Source organism: Dendropsophus ebraccatus, chromosome 4, assembly GCF_027789765.1.
Source record: "Dendropsophus ebraccatus isolate aDenEbr1 chromosome 4, aDenEbr1.pat, whole genome shotgun sequence".
In the NCBI taxonomy this organism is placed as follows: Eukaryota; Metazoa; Chordata; class Amphibia; order Anura; family Hylidae; genus Dendropsophus; species Dendropsophus ebraccatus.
In genome coordinates this window covers 165,372,147-165,393,559 of record NC_091457.1, presented here as the reverse complement: position 1 = coordinate 165,393,559, position 21,413 = coordinate 165,372,147, and the positions used below count along the sequence as shown (strand labels likewise).

The 21,413-nt window shown below is 44.9% G+C and overlaps 1 protein-coding gene across 3 annotated transcripts in view; it reads right to left on the bottom strand.

Moving 5' to 3' along the window:
• Positions 1-237: 237 nt before the first annotated feature.
• The window catches only part of CDC7 (cell division cycle 7), a 31,404-nt gene continuing 10,228 nt past the window's right edge, over positions 238-21,413 (bottom strand). For all 3 annotated transcript variants that reach the window (XM_069967657.1, XM_069967659.1, XM_069967658.1), the window contains 7 exons: positions 20,043-20,185; positions 17,486-17,711; positions 16,927-17,019; positions 8,009-8,184; positions 7,136-7,218; positions 5,085-5,234; positions 238-714 (listed from right to left, as the gene is read on the bottom strand). In XM_069967657.1, coding sequence (XP_069823758.1) covers positions 323-714; positions 5,085-5,234; positions 7,136-7,218; positions 8,009-8,184; positions 16,927-17,019; positions 17,486-17,711; positions 20,043-20,185 — 1,263 coding nt within the window. In that variant the 3' untranslated portion in view covers positions 238-322. The remainder of the gene's footprint in view (positions 715-5,084; positions 5,235-7,135; positions 7,219-8,008; positions 8,185-16,926; positions 17,020-17,485; positions 17,712-20,042; positions 20,186-21,413) is intronic.

The following is a 21,413-nucleotide window of genomic DNA, read 5'->3' as shown; positions in this document are numbered from 1 at the left end:
AGATAAAACAGCCATTTCTCTATACTATCACCGTATAAGGAAACTTTCCAAGAGTCACAGAGCCGTAAACATCTCGGACTGGACGCTCATCGAGTGTTTACACTCCAAGACTTTTTTTTCCCTCCTAAAAATGTTTATGGACTGAGCGATAAGAGACGCAGCGTAAGACGTTTCCCCCGCAGCCTCTCTGGATTGTTTGTGTCATGTTCTTGATTAGTTGAATAAGAAAGCGATGAGGAACGTGCTCCAATGTTTATTACAATTCTAAAAGACAGATCATAAATTACTAAAAAATACGAAGAAAGCGTTGGCACACAATCCATTACGAGAGGTTGATAAAAAGTGGATGGGACAAGGCCTCCTCCGCTGTGATCCGTGTAGCGGGATTCATATCCAGGAGTCTATCTAGGAGATGGTAGGCCTCATCCGGCACCTTGTCCCAGCCATTTGGGGCACACTGTCCGGGGTGCATGCTGTAGGCAGGTGGTGACGTGTAGTTGAAGCTTTGGCTAGTATTGGCCGGTGGCGTTACACAAGTCTCGTCTCTGAACCATCCATCTTGATTTTCCAACATTCTTGTTTGTAATGCAGTTCTCTGCTTCTGGACATCGTATTCGGGCACAGGTATAGGGGTGAGGCACACTTGTCTCAGTCCTTCACATAAGGCCCTTAAATCTTTTGCAGGCAGATCTTTGCTACAAAGCACAGTTTTACCTAGAGGAAATTCATGCAATGGTTATATGGAATTATGCACATTCATCATGCAGCATCTTTGCCCTTTAAGTACCATCATTTTTCACTGTCAATTCCTATTATCTATTAAGTGAAGCAATAGACACACAGAACTTTCCAGAACTGAAATGACTGCAGTTAAAGGGGTACTCTGGAGACTAAATAATTGTTTTTAATACATTACTTTTATAAAGCTATATTACTGTATAATAGCAATATAATTTTAATTAAAAAAAATATATATGTAGTGTTATTTTTTTTTTAACTTCCATATAGAAAAATGGGTCCTACTCTAGCATTCCTTGCTCTCCACCCCTGTCCTGTGGGTGCTATACATAGAGATGAGGCTATTGCTAGTCTGGGAATGCTAGAGTAGGACCATGTCTCTGAGGACACCTTATTGTGGCGACATGGTACACTCCGTTAGATCAAATAGTTGTATTCATAGGACATGTGAAAAGCACAAGTAAATGACTGTCAGTGATCAGTGCCTGCGTTACCTCTACCAGTGTGTTGCTAACAGCAGCCAGCGCCTGCCTAGTACCTGAACCTGCTCTATGTTCAAATTAGGTGTCCAGGGGGTGGAAGTTCAGATAGCGACTTTAACCCTTTAAGGACATGGCCCATTTTCGTTTTTACGTTTTCGGTTTTTCCTCCTTGTGTTTAAAAGGTCATAGCACTTGCATTTTTCCACCTAGAAACCCACATGACCCCTTATTTTTTGCGTCACTAATTGTACTTTGCAATTACAGGCTGAATTTTTGCATAAAGTACACTGCGAAACCAGAAAAAAATTCGAAGTGTGGTGAAATTGAAAAAAAAAACGCATTTCTTTTATTTGGGGGAAATGTGTTTTTACGCCATTCACCCTGGGGTAAAACTGACTTGTTATGCATGTTCCTCAAGTCGTTACGATTAAAACGATATATAACATGTATAACTTATATTGTATCTGATGGCCTGTAAAAAATTCAAACCGTTGTTAACCAATATACGTTCCTTAAAATCGCTCCATTCCCAGGCTTATAGCGCTTTTATCCTTTGGTCTATGGGGCTGTGCGAGGTGTCATTTTTTGCGCCATGATTTGATCTTTCTATCGGTACCTTGATTGCCCATATACGTCTTTTTGATCGCTTTTTATTACATTTTTTCTGGATTTGATGCGACCAAAAATGCGCAATTTTGCACTTTGGGATTTTTTTGCGCTGACGCCGTTTACCGTACGAGATCAGGAATGTGATTAATTAATAGTTCGGGCAATTACGCACGCGGCGATAGCAAACATGTTTATTTATTTATTTATTTGTTTACTTTTATTTAAAACCTGGGAAAAGGGGGGTGATTCAGACTTTTATTAGGGGAGGGGGCTTTTTACTATTAACAACACTTTTTTTTTTTTTTTTACACATATACTAGAAGCCCCCCTGGGGGACTTCTAGTATATACACTTGGATCTCTCATTGAGATCTCTGCAGCATAGATATGCTGCAGAGATCCATGAGATCGGCACTCGTTTGCTTTCGGCTGCTGCAGCCGGAAGTAAACGAGTGCCGAGCCGAGGACGGCGCCATCTTGGACGCGTCCCCGGCCGGCATCAGTAACGGAGATCGCTCCTCCGGGACAAGGTCCCGGAGGAGCGATCTCCCCCACTAGACACCAGGGAAACGTTGCCTCCGGTAATCGGAGGCAGCTGTCAACTTTGACAGCTGCCTCCGATTAGCTAATTAGCGGGCACGGCGATCAGACCGTGCCCGCTAATAGCGGCGGTCCCGGGCTACACGCGGCACCCGGGATCGCGGCACTTCAAAGCGGGGCCGCCGCGCGGCCCCGCTTTGAAGTGCAAGTGAGGACATAGGACGTACCGGTACGTCCTATGTCCTTAAGAGGTTAAAGAGTCAGTCGTATTTTTTTTTTTTGCAGAAATCAATAGTCCAGGCGATTTTAAGAAACTTTGTAATTGGGTTTATTAGCCAAATCTGCCATTATCTGTATGTAAAAAGCCTTTTCCCAGGTCCCCCCCTCCTTCCTCTTTTTCATCCACTCTGAAAAATCTGAAAATTGTGACTTGTTGCAGGAGACGTCCCCTGTCTGTTCTAGGGAGAGGGGAGGGGGGAGGAGGAAGGAGGGAGTTAGCCGGCAGCAGAAAGCAGATAACAGAGGATTACAGGCAGGGAGCTGGGTGACAGCTGTAATCTGAGCTCAGACAGGTCACTGGTGATGGTCAGAACAGATAACGGGTGAGGGATTTGTAGATTAACTCTTTGTTGTCCTGTTTTGGTCTTTTCTTTAGCTCTCTCCATAGGAGAACAATGAAGACAGGGGGGAGAGCTTCAAACTGCTTTTTAATGATAAAAATGCATTTTTCGGATAATAAACCCAATTACAAAGTTTCTTAAAATCGCATGGACTATTGATTTCTGCAAAAAAAAATTTCACGACAGTGACACTTTAAAGGCCCTGGGTGGGGCCCTGATTAGGGTAATCATGCTAGGTTTTATTTTATCATTTTCTTAAATTTTGTGATGATTGATGAGACACTTGCCAGTCTTTGCCTATGTTTGGCTGCCAGACATGATCGCTCCAGCAGACTCCGCAGGGGGAGCAGTGACTGCTATCATGCTCTGCTACTGGTTCTAGCATAGTGAGCGGTGTGGAAGCTGCTGCACACATAAATTGTGTCAGACAGCCTACCCACAGGTACAGTATATAAGAATATACAGCGCAAGGGATGGGAACTGCAAGGCTTAGCCCTACAGTTACACAAACAGTGGCAGCAGAGGGGGCCGTGTCGCCTCTTCCTGCTGCCAGTCAGTGGATGTATATATGTAAATAGAAAAAATAAATTATTATTTTTTTAAATGTATTCTTAGTATGCAGAATACCCCTTTAACCCCTTTTAGGACCAGGCCCAAAATGACCCAGTGGACGGCGCAAATTTTGATGTTTGCGCTTTCGTTTTTCCCTCCTCCCCTTCTAAGAGCTCCAGCACTTTCAGTTTTCTATCTACAAGGCCAGGTAAGGGCTTGTTTGTTACAGGAATAGTTGTACTGTGTAATGGCGTCTTTCATTTTACCATAACATGTATGATGGAATCCCAAATATATTATTTATGAAGATATAAATTGGTGAAATCATAAAAAAGAATGCAATATGGTAACGTTTGGGGGGTTCCTGTGTCTACGTAATGCACTATATGGTAAAAGTGACATGATACTATTATTCTATAGGTCAGTCCGAACACAACCATATGCAGGTTACACAGATTCTCTAATGTTATATGTACTTTTTTAATGAAATCCTTTTTTTTGGCAATTAATAAAATGGGCCTATTGTGACGCTTATAACGGTTTTATTTTTTCACCTACGGGGCTGTATGGGGTGTCATTTTTTCCGCCATGATCTCTTGTTTTTATTAATACCATAATTGTGAAGATCGGACGTTTTGATCACTTTTTATAATTTTTAAAAAAATTATAAATGTAACAAAATTGGTAATCCGCGCACTTTTTTCCTCTCTTTTCTTCTACGCCGTTCGCAATGACGCTTGTTATATTTTAATAGATTGGACAATTACGCACGCTACCGTATATTATATGTTTATTTATATAATGGGAAAGGGGGGTGATTTAAACTTTTATTGGGGGAGGGGTTTGTGGGTAGTGTGTTAGTAATTTTTCAACTTAAAAAAAAAAATAAAAATACATTTAATACATTTTAAGTCCCTTTGGACATTGACTAATTTCATGTTATACACCGATCATTGCTATGCCATAGGCATAGGATTGATCAGTGCTTTACTCATTGAGCCTGCCCGCACGGAGGCAGGTGAGAGACCTCCGGTGGTCCGTTTTAACGATGGGGACCCCTGCAGTCCCACTGCGGGGGTCCCGATCAGTAAGTGACAGGGGACTTCCCGTGATCGTGGCGTTTAAGGAGTTAATGTCACGCTGCAGCCTGTCATTAACAGTGAGGTGCCGGCTGCTGATTGCAGCCGGCCCCACCTGCAATGCAGCGCGCTCCGCTCTGGAGCAAGCTTCATAGCTCAGGACGTATCGGTATCGTCCAGGGTTGTCTGGGCACAGACTTCCAGGACGTACCGATACGTCCTAGGTCGTCTAGGGGTTAATGGTAGTGACATCAATTTTTGATGTCTTCTTTATTAGCACCATTAGCATTTATTAGCACCATTTTTCTATGGGTATCAGATTAAATGGTATTCTGGAGATCTGCTAGAAGGACAATGATCAGCAGTTCAGCCAATAGGATTATCTGGTTTGCTGTCATTTTACTGTTATTAGAATGAGTGGATTGGCAAGTGTTGGATTAAGGGCATTTCACAGTACAGCCTCACCAAATTGTTTAGCAGCTTGAACGGTTTCTCGTGAACCACGAATTGTCATGATCTGAGCCAATGCGTTCATATCATCTCCAGCATTGAAGAAGTGATATCTTCCGCTGAGAAGGGAGAGGAAGATGATGCCTGCCGACCAAATGTCGATAGCTGAAAAAAATGGACAGAAAATCTTCATTTAACAATTGTGATCAGCAACCACCGATATATCCGCAAGTGTCTGACCCAGCAGAAAAATATACAGGAACACAGAAATAGTTGAAAGAAGATGTGGCAGTACATGTATATTAGACGTAGAAAGTTTCTACAAAGTGATCACCACATTACCACCTCCCCCCTTCATGGCGGCGGTCAGCAGGATAATGCCCCGAGGGTCGCACTGCAGACATTGTTCAGGATTGAGGAACAGGACAAAGATCAAGATGGTGACACATCCTCCAGATTCCCCAGATCTTAATCCTATCGATCTGTGGGATGTGCTGGAGAAACAAGTCCCATTTATGGAGACTGCACTTCGCACCACACAGGGGGGCGTCACAGGGATACGGGGTCCAGGCCCTGTGGTGGTTTCCCTCATGCTCAGACTCTTCAATATTAGGCATGTGGTGTTATTTACCACAACTGATCAGTTTTGTTGGCATACTCAGCAGCCAGGAGCTGTCCTGCAATGTAGGGGAAGAAGTGGATCTACTGTAAATACAAGCAGGAGACAGCTCCTGACATATCCAACACCTCATCTCCCTCCTTATTGGCAAACGCTCTCTGTGCTTGGCTGAGTAAGGAAAGAGGCACATCGGGGTCCTATCAGTTCATGTCAGTGCTCAATCATATAATTAGATAACTAGAGATAAGCACAACTGGAGCATTTGATTACTGGCGGCTGACAAAGTTGGATGCCTCCCTAGGGAGCTAAGGAAAACATGATACAGCCATAGGCCATAGCCTGTGTCCATATTTTCCAGGACTCCTTAGGGTGGCATTCAACTTCAGCCACCAGTAATCAAATACCAAACAATTGGACTCGGGCGTGCTTCACATCGCTCATCTCTAGTGGTAACAAAAGCTGCACCAAAGCTGCAGTTACCACTATCAAAGCAAATGCAGCAGAAACAAACAAAAAACAGCTCCAGTCATGATATTTGGTGTAGGGGAGGTGTGGGGAGCACTGTTATTCAGCACAGGTATATTGGGGGGGGGGGGGGGGGGGGGGGGTGTTCAGACGTAGATGCAACAGGAAGGCAGGGAGCAGTAAAGAAGGCAGAGACATCTGGTTTCCTACACGCTCAGTTTCTTTACCGTATTCCTTATTACAAAACTATAATAAGCAGGTTGTAACATAAAAAGCTGTCATGAGACGAGAACACTGGCGGAAACCTCCAGGACTGCTGCACGATAGTTGAGCCGTGTAATGGGCTCAGTAAGTAATAGGCTCAAGCAGATCAGCTCTCATTTACTTTACTGATCTGGATGTGTAATATGCCTCTTACTGGTGATTTTTTTTTTTTTTTTATTAAACAGGAAAATTCCTGAACATTTGCGATTTAGAGCAGCCATTCAACAATATGGGTTTGTTCATTTGCATCTCGGCATCGATCTTCTGAACTTGCAGCCATATTTAATATGAGCAGTTAGCCCTTTAAGACATTCACATGACGGGGGCTGTGGGACACCACAGAGTAAATCATGTCAGTTTTAGGACAATGCACTTTATATTTTTTCTTTTGGAACAAGATGAAGAATTTAAAAATTTCCATAAGGAGCCCAAATGGCAAATTAATGATTCCCAGTAATTCTTGGCAATGGCAGGATAAGAACAATGCAGCACATTAGAGAACTGAATCTATTAATACCACTCAAAATAGGTTCTGTAAAAAGGATTTGCTGGGACCTCAGATAGAGGGGTGTCTGCTGACCCTCAGATAGCCCATTATATAGGAGTCAGTGGTAATTGTGGATACACTCACGCAGCTACAACTTATCGGACAGTTCTAATAGATATGAGCATTGAGCATTTTGCACAGAACTGCTAAATAAAGTGGAATCATAGTTACCTGTAGTCTGATTGGGACACTTTGTTAACACTTCTGGGGCACGAAAGCCGGGAGTGCCAGCTCTTGGGGCAACTTGTCTGGATCTTAATGAAAAGAGGAAAGGGGGGGGGGATTAAATCCCAAATACACAGCAATGCAGAAGGAATGCAAAACACAGCAATTCTGGTAGCATGTAAATGCATATCTAGAAGGGAAACAGGGATGTAAAAAAAAAAAAAAAATATATCAATCTTTAATTTTTTACCAGTCCTGCAGCAAGAGGTGGGTATAATAGTATTAACTGTAGACAAAGCTGGAGCCCAGGTCGTTCAGCTCACAGAGCATTTTCTACAACAACACAACAGTGGCCACAGAGATCTCAACACTGGGATAGAGCCTGTGTATTCACCTAATACTTCATGTTGACATATTTTGCAGTGTGGCATCTTGGCAGTGATTTGGGAGATGCATGTAATAGATAAGACGGACCGCCTTGCACCTAACAGAATGGGCATCGCCAATATATGAGCTGTAAGCCAGTAATGGTGAACTACACTGAACTATATGGCTGGCACCTGGCTAGTTTTATTTGTTCGGAATTACAATACTAAACATACTTTGCAGCACTGCCCAGCGTATGGAGCTGTTGAGTACAATGTTCAGCAGTGTTTTGCACCTGTGTAACCTCTCTCCTAGCATTGTGGCATCTTTGCAACCTGCAGATAAATGATGTTTTAGACTTGTATAAAGTGCTGTGTACCACTTAAAAAATGCAAAATATATTTACTTCAACAAACCAGTGTTTATATCCATCTCTGCTTAGTAGAATTAGAACCAGTCCTAATCATAATCACACAACTGTCTCAGCTTGCAGCCCACATCAAAATACATTACCGTGCAAGGCAAATATTGCAGACTTGATCTCTTGCATAACATTCACAGGTCTGGCTGGTCGGGCCAGTGCTGGCTGCTTTCCTGGCCACCCCTTCACTTGTGTTCTTTGCAGGAACAGACTTTCGTGCTGGCAGTTTCCTAGATGCTGCTTCTGTTATTTTGGACGGCTTTATTTTCTGTAAAGTTAATATGACACATAGGTTAACAAGGCAGCACATGCAAGAAGCAAAAGTTTTAAAATTTCTAAGACCTAAATAAATAATATTTTACAGTACAGTAATGCAATTAAAAGGGGTAAACTGTAAGCGGTCACCATAACAATGATTCTGATAAGTGGTGTAGCAAAAAAAAAACAAAAAACAAAAAAAAAAAAACAGCAACACTGGCATAAAGATTTTTTGTTTTTGTTTTTACTTACAGTGTTCATTGTATGGGATGAATAATGTTTTAATGGTTTAGAAATGAGACGACAATTATGCAAAAGAGGATTTTTTACTCACCGTAAAATCTCTTTCTCGTAGTCTTCATTGGGGGACACAGATACCATGGGTATAGGCTGCTGCCACTAGGAGGCGCTGACACTAAGAAAGAAACAAAGGAAGTGACTCCTCCTGAGCAGGATATACCCGCCCACAGGCACTGAGGTAAACCAGTTTGTGCCAGAGCAGTAGGAGAAGTCAAGAACAGGTAAAGTAGGAATAACACCAAAAACTGAGAAAACTACCATACCGATGAAAAACCCAAAAGAAAAATGGGTGGGTGCTGTGTCCCCCAATGAAGACTACGAGAAAGAGATTTTACGGTGAGTAAAAAATCCTCTTTTCTCGTGCGTCTTATTGGGGGACACAGATACCATGGGACGTCCAAAAGCAGTCCATGGGGTGGGAAAGATAACCGCTAGACAAGAGCGCTTGGCGAGAAGCCACAAAATAGCACCAACACAACCATCAACTAGGAATAGAGCAAGGGTTGATGCTGAATGCGTCAGAGAAAACCCCGACAGGTCCGCGGCAAAGGAAAGCGGGTCTAGTCCCTGGAGCAACGTGCTGCACTGCAGAGTGGGTTGTGGCCTTCCTAGAAGCCAGCAACATGATGTAACATTGAGTCCAACAGAACTAGTAGGCTAGATGTGGGGAAAAAAGCAGACGCCCAGCCAAGTAGGCGACCACAGGCGGCAGGGACTTACTCTGAGGTAGAACAGAAAAAAGGCAAATACAACCATGACGGGAGAGACTGGAAAGTGTTTCGTGGCACCTAGAGGCCTAAGGCGTCAAATAAAGGAGAAAGGACTGAGAGTCTCTCATAGAAGGTGCTACATGAGATGCAGGAGAAGCTGCGTCCCTGACTATGGAGCAGGGAAGAATGGCCAGGCTGGAAGCTCCATAGGCCTAGGAGTACAGTCTTCACTGTGAAGAGAAAGCCATGGCCTATGACATGAGTTACCCCATCTGAGAAACACATACATGTTAATAAGAATAAAGCTTTCCAAGCATAATGTAGTCCAGGGAAAGAAGGAGAGGGAGAAAAGAAAACCGTGATCTGAATCTTGAGCAAGTTGTCCTGAAAAGAGTACAGTAGTACCTGGTACCCCGCAGTGTCCGACAGAAAAGATGAGCAGAGGAAGCCGGTAGGCCGGGAATAAAACAACTCCATGGGCTGTTAAAGCCTCAGAAAGGAGGTCGATCATATAAAACACTCCGCTCCAAGGAAGCCTAGAGGTACTCGAGAGCATGGAGTCAAAGAAGAAAACCGTCGAGGGAGGTCGAGGTAAGGCTTATAGGCACGGGAGTTGTCACAGGACAATGGGAACAACAGTTAATACATAGACTAGAGTCCATATGTAGACTAGATCTAGAAACCAACGCCTCAAAGGGTGAGCAGAGACGTTGCTTGAGAAAGGAACCTTATGCGGGATCCAATGGCCACATTGAAGAGATTAGCGGATCAACCAGCTCAACCGGATCCCTAGGCAATTGGAAAGGCGAGAGCCAGATGCATTCTGGTGGACAGAGCAACAGAAAACAAGGGGACTTTAATGGTTAATGAGAAAAGATGATCGAGAATTGGCAACTTGCCGAACAAATGAAGCCTGGCCAGAATGCAATAGGTTCGGAGACGATAGAGCCTTAGGTAGGGCCAGACATGGGCCAGTGAACAACCCTGTTTGCAAGTAGAGGAAATCTTTAAGGGAGAAGTTCTCGAGGACTCCACATGGGAGACAAGATAAGGGAGGGGGACCGGGAGTCCCATCTGGAGAGCATGGCAGGTCAACAAGAAGACCAAGGACAAGCAAGTCAAGCAGGAGTGCTCATAGAGGCCAATGAGGGCTGAAAACCCACACCTGCCTGTCGGAAGAAGCAATCTCGGAATAACAGTCCTCTGGAGGACTGTAGGATACCTATTATACTAAATATTCCATCCTCACAGAGGAGAGAAGGACTGCTTGAAAATTTCCTGACTGAGTAGTAAAAAACCAAACCTAGGATAGGGGGGTCATGCACAACAGTGTGCTACTCCAGAGCGTAAGAATAACTGTGTATGCGGGAGCACTGCAAAACCCTGAACTGAGAACAACAATGCTTCATAGTCCATATGGCCAAAAAAGGACACTTGGAGAAGCTAGACCACAAAGGGACCATACACCTAGGCTTAGGACAGTAGAGAAACAGTACATGCAGTAAACAGGAATCCTTACCCTGTGAGACTGCAGCTGCCTAAGAGAGAGAAGACTAAATACTAGCCATGTTGGCCATAGGCAGATGCAGAAGGAGAAGTCCTAAAGCAGCACTGTGAGTCATGTAGGCAGTCGATGTCCTATATACACCAGGGGTAGAAGAAACCCTTACTGTTTTACCTGAGGAACCGAGAGGCCTCACTTCACCCAGATCAAAGAGAAGAGGCAATGTGGCTGGTGCTGACCAAGGACAGCTTCCTGAAGTAGAGCACCATGAGACAATAAGAACAAACCTCGCTGAGGGCCATCCGCAGTATAGCAGAGGGGACGGTCTAGGCAATACAATACTACTACTGTTACTAAGCCATACTACTGGGTAACAGCCAGTGAAACAAATGCCAAAACATGGTAGTTATGCCCAGATGAAGGACAGAAGAACCACCCTGACAGTACCAGGATGAAATAGTGACTGTACCTATATGCTGCCGGCCACTCAGAGGACCAGAGTATGACAGTACAACAGTCCAGAGGCAGGTAAAGCAGGGGGTTCTGTACCTTGTGTAGTGGGACACGTAGCAGGATGCTCGGGCTTTAGAAAGGATACGGCCCGAGAGGAATAAACCAAGGTTACACTGCCCGAGAGCAGGTAATGAGACTTGCTAGTGGAAACATACAGAAGACGAAATGGTGTGGTAACAAGTTACCCTATGATGATCCCCTGAAGTGACAGGCACCGATCATGGGAGTCCTACGAGGATGAAAGGTAATATACAGGGTAACACGAGCAGAGTAGCTGCAAGCAGTAAGTAACCAAGGACCAGCATTCAAGAGATACAAATCCCTGGACTGGAAGCAGGTAATGTGCCTGGTCAGACCTGTAAACTAGACAAGCAAACAGAAGCCTACAGGGTGTGCTCTGGGAGCGGGGAAGAGAAGAGGACTGTGTCCCAATGTAAACGAGAACTGGACACGAGAAATGCCAAGCATCACCACTATAATGCACTATAATGAGTGGACCTGAAGAAGGTGTATTACATCGTGTAACAGAATACCACAACCTGTGCACACCAAACTACAGGTAATGTAGTTGGAGCCATATCATGCAACAGAGGGCAGAGCTCTGAATCACCTTGTACCACCACCTGGGAGGTGATAACGTGTCCAGTTCTATGTCTCTGACATCATGTAGTAAAGGAATCTATGTCATGAAGATGAGAGGCAGGTCTGAAGCACCGCCCGCTAAGGGGTGATGTGAATGACAGGACATGTGTCGTGCTTGTGACATCCTGTAGCAGAGGGGGTAGCTCTGAGTAACACAGGAACAATGATTGGCAATGGGTGATGTGTCTGGTCCCATAACCTGTATGACCAGCCATGTAGCAGACGGTTCTCCTGGTTGGGAAACCGTGTAGCAGAGGGTTCTGCTCAGAGCCCAGATACACCGCCTGGAAACAGGTAACGTGTCTGGTTCCGTGTACTTACCGTGACACCGTGTAGCAGAGGGTTCTGCTCAGAGCCCAGATACACTGCCTGGAAACAGATAACGTGTCTGGATCCGTGTCCTGCTCGTGACACCATGTAGCAGAGGGTTCTGCTCAGAGCACAGATACACCACCTGGATAGCGGGTAACGTGTCTGGTTCCATGTACTTCTCGTGACACCATGTAGCAGAGGGTTCTCAGAGTACAGATACACCACCTGGATAGTGGGTAACGTGTCTGGTTCCATGTACTTCTTGTGACACCATGTAGCAGAGGGTTCTGCTCAGAGCCCAGATACACCACCTGGATAGTGGGTAACGTGTCTGGTTCCATGTACTTCTTGTGACACCATGTAGCAGAGGGTTCTGCTCAGAGCACAGTAAGCTCCGTCTAGTAGTGACTAAAGTGTCTGGTGCAGTGTCCTACTTGTGACACCATGTAGCAGAAGGATCTCACTGAGGACACAGAAACACCGTATGGTGATGGGGAATGTGTCTGTGCGTATGTGGTTGGAGGGGAACCAGAATGTGTATATAAGTATTAATGTAATCTTAAATATATAAAATCTGACACAGAGGGGTCAACCAGCACCAAAAATGCTGGATCTGCAGACCAAGGGTTGCTGGAACATTATATGGAACATTGGCCATAATAAAACATGATGCAAGCCATTCTTATATATGTAATGGTGTAATAACCACTTCCACCAGTAGGTGGCAGGAGAAGCTGCTGGGAATAGAACAGTGTGTGTGGTAGCTCTCCTGGGAGAGAACACGAACACACACACACAGACACACGGCAGGATGCTGCAGTCCGCAGCACCCGAAAAGGGGCGGGGCAACCCGGGAGGGGGCGGGGCATCACAGTGAAGGCTCCACAGAGTTAAAAAGATAACAAAAATGGTGATGCTGCGGCCCTTACGGCATCCGAAAGGGGGCGGGGCCTAACGGGAGGGGGCGGGGCATCCCACAGTAAGTCCCAGCAACTTAAGAAAAATGTCAGGATGCTGCGGGCTGCGCGGCTCCCGAAGGGGGCGGGGCCTAACGGGAGGGGGCGGAGCATCCCGGGGTGCAGAATCAGCCACATAAGATACAGGGCTGGATGCTGTGGCCCACGCGGCACCCGAAAGGGGGCGGAGCCTAACGGGAGGGGCGGGGCATCCACAGTGCAGTAGTGCAGGCTCAGCAACCTAAGAAAAATGGCGGGGTGCTGCGGCCGACAGGGGGCGGGGCCTAACGGAGGAGGCGGAGCATCCTCTAGAGCAGGTACTCCAGACATAGCCACAATAGGGAAAAAAGGCGGGAAACTGCAGCCTGCACAGCACTGACAGGAGTGGGCAATCCCTCACTGTACACCCCATGGCACCCAGAGAGGCACCAGTACAAAATAAAATGGAGGAGGGGGCTGGCCTGTTACTGACTGAATATACTCACCAGGTAGGAGCCCATACTCACCATTGCCGTCTTCAGCCGGTGGGTGCCTCACCTTACGCGCCAAGCTCTGGGGGGCGAGGCGGGAAGGGGCTGTGCGGATACAGAGTCCGCAGAAAGGCGACCAGACAGTCAGACTGATTTGGTGCCATGGTGTCACGTTGCCGGCCGGTGGCAACCGTGGGTAAACAGTCCATCTATATTTATGGTCTGTTCCCTGGTCGCATAGTGAGGGGAGCAGGGTGGGTCTAGATTACCCACCGTGCCCAAGAATCCATAAGACCTAGAAGGAAAAAGAAAATCTAACTAACTAAACATAAAGGAAGAAACTGGCCTGGAGAACCCAGACCTGTGTCTGCCTCCTACTGACACTAAGCTAAACTGGTTTACCTCAGTGCCTGTGGGCGGGTATATCCTGCTCAGGAGGAGTCACTTCCTTTGTTTCTTTCTTAGTGTCAGCGCCTCCTAGTGGCAGCAGCCTATACCCATGGTATCTGTGTCCCCCAATAAGACGCACGAGAAACTTAGTTTTGGAGTTTATAATTATTATTTTTTTTTTTTAAACGGGTCTGAATTTTCACTTTAAAATATGGCCAGCTGTATAATGTCTCACATGGCAGTGACACAGGCCTTCCGATTACTCCTGACTACATAACAGATAACCCCCCCTGACTGACTCAAGGGTCCTGATGGGCACCCCGACAACTTCCTAGATATCACCACCATTCTTGACGGCATCTAAGGAGTTAAAAGGGCATAGGGCAGAATCCACACATGTCTGTCATATGTCAGTTAAGAGATATTAAAGCGACTCTGTACCCATAATCTGACCCCCCCCTCCCCCAAACCACTTGTACCTTCATATAGCTGCTTTTAATCCAAGATCTGGTGTCTCTGCAGTGTTCTTTTGCAAATTTGATTTCCCAGGGGGCAATGCTCTAGAATACACTGACGTCGAGTTGTTGTCCCCGAGGTCAACCAGCGTCCTTTACATGCACTTACTAGTCATTGCTCCCACTAGCCAGAAACCTACTCCACACTGATGAGGGACAATGACTAGTAAGTGCATGTAAAGGACGCTGGTTGACCTCGGGGACAACAACTCTACGTCAGTGTATTCTAGAGCATTGCCCCCTGGGAAATCAAATATGCAAAAGAACACTGCAGAGACACAATCACATGTCTCGACGTCATTGAACTAGCCAGACCTTCCTCCGGGAAGGAACAACCAGGCCAAGGAATGTCTCCAATTAAGGAAACCACCCAAGCAAGGTATCCATCCACAGACAGCTGTTTCGGGGTATTTGTCCCTCATCAGTGTGGAGTAGGTTTCTGGCTAGTGGGAGCAAATACCCCGAAACAGCTGTCTGTGGATGGATACCTTGCTTGGGTGGTTTCCTTAATTGGAGACATTCCTTGGCCTGGTTGTTCCTTCCCGGAGGAAGGTCTGGCTAGTTCAATGACGTCGAGACATGTGATTGTGTCTCTGCAGTGTTCTTTTGCATATTTAATCAAAGATCTGTCCTGTGGTCCGTTCGGCAGGTGATGCAGGTATTGTCCTAAAGGAAATACTTATAAACTTGAAGCCCGTGCCAAACGGGAGTATCTGTGCCCTAACTTTGCACCACCCCTCCTCCCCACCCTCTTCATCATTAGGAATGCCACTGAAACATTTTCTCCATGCTGAACACTGCACAGGTCCTTAACGATCCAGCCCATGTGCCAGGCTAAACAGGTGGGGAATAGGAGGCAATCTGACTAGAGCATTCCTATTGATGAAGAGGGTGGGGAGGAGGGACAGAGGTTGTGCAAAGTTAGGGCACAGATACTCCCGTTTGGCACGGGCTTCAAGTTTAAAAGTATTTTTTAGGACAATAACTGCATCACCTGCCGAACAGACCCCAGGACAGATCTTGAATTAAAAGCAGCTATCCGAAGGTACAAGTGGTTTGTGTGTGTGTGGGGGGGGGGCAGATTGTGGGTAGAGTCACTTTAACCCTTTGAGGACCAGGCCCAAAATGACCCAGTGGACCGCGCAAATTTTGATCTTAGTGTTTTCGTTTTTCCCTCCTCCCCTTCTAAGAGCTCCAGCACTCTCAGTTTTCTATCTACAAGCCATGTAAGTGCTTGTTTTTTACAGGAATAGTTGCACTGTGTAATGGCGTCATTTATTTGACCATAACATGTACGATGGAATCCCAAATATATTATTTATGAAGATATAAATAGGTAAAATCGTAAAAAAGAATGCAATATGGTAACGTTTGGGGGGTTCCTGTGTCTACGTAATGCACTATATGGTAAAAGTGACATGATACAATTATTCTATAGGTCAGTCCGAACACAACCATACGCAGGTTACACAGATTCTCTAATGTTATATATATTTTTTTTTTATGAAATCCTTTTTTTGGCAATTAAATATTATTAAAATGGGCCTATTGTGACACTTATAACAGTTTTATTTTTTCACCTACGGGGCTGTATGGGGTGTCATTTTTTCCGCCATGATCTCTAGTTTTTATTAATACCATATTTGTGAAGATCTGGCATTTTGATCACTTTTTATTGATTTTTTTTTAATATATAATGTAACAAAATCGGTAATCTGCGCACTTTTTTCCCCTCTTTTCGTGTACGCCGTTTACCGATCACAATGACGCTTGTTATCTTTTAATAGATCGGACAATTACGCACGCTACGGTATATTATATGTTTATCTATTTATTTTTTTTAATTTATTTCAACTTTTATTGGGGGAGGGGTTTTGGGGTAGTGAAATAGTGTTTTGAACTTTTTTTTTTTTTACACATTTGAAGTCCCTTTGGGGGACTTTTACATACACTAGTTTGATTTCTACACTGATGATTGCTATGCCATAGGCATAGCATTGATTAGTGTTATCGGCGATCTGCTCATTGAGCCTGCCTGTGCAGGCTTAGTGTAGCAGATCGCCGATCGGACCACACGGAGGCAGGTGAGAGACCTCCGGCGGTCCGTTTCAACGATCGGGACCCCCGCAGTCACACTGCGGGGGTCCTGATCGGTAAGTGACAGGGAACTCCCCCTGTGACTTACACTTATGCGGCGTTTAAGGGGTTAATGACACGCGGCAGCGCGATCGCTGCAGCGTGTCATTACCGGTGAGGTCCCGGCTGCTCACTGCAGCCGGCCCCCACCTCCTATGAAGCTCGCTCCGCTCCGGAGCGCGCTTCATAGCGGGAGAAACACCAAGGACGTAGAGTTACATCCAGGGTCGTCTGGGGACAGACTTCCATGACATAACTCTACGTCCTGGGTCGTCTAGGGGTTAAATGTTTATGTTCAACTCACTTTTTCAGGATTGGCTTCAGGAACAACACTATGAACATTAAAATTCCTCTCTCCAAACACAGACCTTTGCGTTGATCCGCCAAGCAATCCTTCCTAGAAAACCCATCCAAATAGAGCACAATAAGAATTATATCCATGACACTTTACAGAAGATAATAACATACTTAGGGAGTGAAATAAAATGAGAACAGCTGCATGCATGATTTTAGGCACATAAACCCTTTCCATGTGCAAGAATAACACCGTCTAGACAGAGCAATAAACATCGTAACAAGCATCATCTTCACAAACACCCGCTGGAACATACAGTACCCTTACAAATAGAGAAAGATCATAAAGAAAACCAATAGATTTGTTAAAAGGGAGGGAAAAAATGAAGACAGACATGCAAAACCCAATGACGGACAACGCATAGCTGCCCAAAACAAGATATAGCCGACAGCGGTGACAAAATGGGAACAACCAACAAACAAGCGCAAACATTTAGCAACCAGATATGAGAGATTACAATTCGTTTTTGATTTTCAGCAGACAGAAAGAGAAGTAAAAGACTCAGAACCTTTCCATTGTTTCCTGGATTTATCTGTGAATGTGACCAATGTCTTTTTACAGACTGTTTTGTTGAGGAAGGTAGAACTACTTCTCTAGGTACTGGTATATTTCCTGACATTGTGTGAAGATTACTTTGTGAACAACTCCCCTGTTTTTTGGCTTGGAGGACTTTAAGAAGTTCTATTTGCGTGTCCGGGGTTCCTTGGGCCAGTCCGAAATCTACCAATGCATACCTAAGGGGAAGAAGAATAGGGGTTAGAAGAATAACCAGATGTGAATAATAATGTTACAAAATATTAAAGGCGGAGGGTGTCTAACTGGGGAAGGGTTCACTTCCATTTCTAGTATCTGACATCTGCATGAACTCAAGGCCCAGATATACCACTAATTTCCTTCCATTATCCCTTTGCTTCAGATGTGAAGAGACTAATGGCACAAATTACAAAGCATTGAACTGACAGTTTGTATTGCACACATTGTGAAAGCTGGCAGGTCCGTCTGCCATGATTAGACCTCAATGTTTTACTATAGGTGAGCTCTCGGTATCATCCCTTATAACCTGCGATTTTCTGTCGCATAGTAGAACACTGAAGTCATTTGCGAATTACTGTAAATATATTTTTATTTAAAAGCAGTTTTACTGGGTATTTCACATGTGGGGTTTCACTTTGTTATCTGCAGATTTTTTGCGCTTGCGCCGTTTACCGTGCAAGATCAGGAATGTGATGGTTTAATAGTTTGGGTGATTTCATACACGACGATGCTAAATATGTTTTTTTTTTTTTTTATAAAATGGGAAGGGGGGGGGGCTAATTTAAACTTTTATTATGGGATGGGATTTTTAATAACTTTTTTTTTATCTTAACACAGTAATTTTAAGTTCCCCATGACTTATTATAACTATATTGATCTCTCATAGAGATCAGTATAGCCGGGAGCGTGGCGGCTCAGAGTAAGGTCACAGCATGACCCCTCTCTGAAACCCCCTAGCGGCCCAATGATGTAAATATACAACGTTAAGGGGTTAAGTTTGCAAGTACAGCTTCCAAAGATATTCTGACCTACAGAACACAATGTGCATTACGTGAAGTATCATAAGCAGGGGGTCTGGCTCTCCATTTCTGACCCCTAGCACCTAAATCCGGAGAATAGACAGCTCATCAAACACAATTCTTAGCAGATGTCTTGCAGGTAGACCAGGAATATGTATCCAGGGGCCCCAAAACAATTAAGACTTTGCCTCTGCATTATATAAACAGCCCTTCCAAACCTAATGACTTCATTTTGGCTTTAAAAATCCTATGACACCTGGAAGATCTGGGTGTAACTAGTGCACCGCAATTGACTTTCTGGCCTGATAACATTCTGAGAGTCCCCATAGTCCAGATTATCTAGAATCTGCAGTAAAATTATTTTTGGACCAGCAGTCACTTGCCCTTTAGGGTCTGGTCCTGTGACGATGGGGTTGCAGGGCCATTCCGTGGCCCCCCTTCTCTGCTTGCGCACGCTTTGCGGGGATTGTGGTCGGTGACCGGCACAGTGATGTTTTTTGGTTAGGGACTCATGTGTATCAGAAGACCTGCACGTGGTACATGAGGCAATATGGTTTGGCCAAATTATATACTAACTTCTGATGTTGGTTTTAAATATAGCTGAATAAGCTTTCGTGTCAGCCATGGGTGCGATGTGCAGCCATTTCTGTCTTTTTGGCTTGTGCATATTTTATGTATTCTGTCCCTTTTTTCATTGTGGCTAGCACTCGTGCTTTGTTAGACCCATGTGATCCAAATTAGCAGGAAGCACCTGTGTACATAAGGGGAGGATCTCCTGGTATTCTCCCATTCTACCTGCAGAGGAATGGAGAGAGGTAAGAGCTTTTTCACACATGTGTTGCTTGGCGTCCACTTTTTACGCCGGTGGCGCCTGCGGGGTCTGGGGGGGCCCTTTAGGGTCTGGTCCTGTGACGATGGGGTTGCAGGGCCATTCCGTGGCCCCCCTTCTCTGTTTGCGCACGCTTTGCGGGGATTGTGGTCGGTGACCGGCACAGTGATGTTTTTTGGTTAGGGACTCATGTGTATCAGAAGACCTGCACGTGGTACATGAGGCAATATGGTTTGGCCAAATTATATACTAACTTCTGATGTTGGTTTTAAATATAGCTGAATAAGCTTTCGTGTCAGCCATGGGTGCGATGTGCAGCCATTTCTGTCTTTTTGGCTTGTGCATAACTTGTATTTTATAAAACTGATGTATAAGGGGCTGCACCTCTTCCAGAGCAAATGTGGGATAAGGGATAACTAGCTGATCGCTGGTGGTGCGACTGCCGGGATCCTCACCAATTCCTAAAAAAAAATTATCCTGAGAGATACCAAAACCCACCAGCTTATTTTTACCCACAGATTTTTAGGAATCCCTGCCACATCAGTTCAAACGTAACATTTAGAAGAAGCCAATAAATAAAGTCCAAACAACTGGAGAACCCAGGTCCTTGTCCTGCTTTACATCAACTACACCAGGCAAAAGTGCCTCATGTCTGAAGACTGAAGTAAAGGAAGTGCACTCACTGTTTTAGTCGTCTGTTGTATAAAAAGTTACTTGGTTTAACATCCCGGTGAACAATACCGAACTGGTGGATTCTTCTCAGAGCCTTAAGCAGGTTATACATGTATTCCTTTGCTTCCTGAAAGCTCAATGAATGCAAGATATCCTGCAATAGAGGAAAAAGAAAAACAATTTAACAATTTATTACAGTGTTTTTTTAATCTTTACATTCACTACTGATTTATAGGGGAACACTAGGTATGCGTAATTTAGCCAGGAATTAATTTGTTTAATGGGATATTCCCATGTTAAGGTACTGATATAGCGCCAGGATATACCAAGCTGGAGTCCGCCACATCCCAGGAAGGATTTAGGGTTGCAGCCACCTTGGAAATCCAGCGCTTCCCATGACTAGAGCTGTGCAAGGGAAAGCCTGATGGGGCGATGGCACTAACACAGTACTGGAGCTCCTTTCTAACAATCACTGGGTGTCCCACAGGTTGAACTCTGATCACAATTACTACCATCACTTTATAAGCTGGGAATACACCTATAATTTATCTATCCATTTGTACTGGCATAACTATACATCAGGCAGCGTCGCTAACCCTAGCACTGTGGATTTCCACTTTTTGTTAAGACAATGGAACACATAATAGGTTAGGCACTTTGCAGAAACCCCATAGTATTACATAGGAATAAAGGACATAGAAAAGAGGATATGCAATCCTGACCACTGCTACCCTAAGAGGAGCCCTTCTGGTGTGGTACACACACAGTCCTGCTTGGATGACAGGCAGTAGACCATCATACACTCATCAGGAGACAACATGGGAGTCCCTTAGTTACCTATAAAAAGGTGGCTATCCATTTTCCATAGCTACCTCACAATCTCCCAATACACGAATAGGCATTCATGGGTTTGCTAAAGAGTGGAGGGATAGACTGCTGCCAGAAAGCTCCTGGGCAGCTTCTCTCTCTGGAACAGTGGGATTATTGGGCAGACATGCCCAACTAGGAAGCTGCCATACATGTAGACCAGGGGTGTCAAACTTGCGGTCCTCCAACTTCTGAAAAAATACAAAGTATAAAGTCTTAACTGACAGGCCGCCCTGAAGCTGCAGCACGCAGGGACCCGGGGAGAAGACAAGCCCTGGACCATGGATAGGTAATGTATTTATTTTGCAAATCGTCAGCGGCTGGCTGCGCACCACTATTACACGTAGCGGTGCGCAGTCGGTGGCCGACAATTATAGGTCAGAACCTATATCAACGATCAGCCGTTGATCGTTGTGTTTATTACACGGAATAATAATCGGCCGGATAGGGCCGATTATCGTTCCGTGTAATAGTACCCTTAGTCTGTCTGCCAGTTCTTTATTTCTGCAGCATGT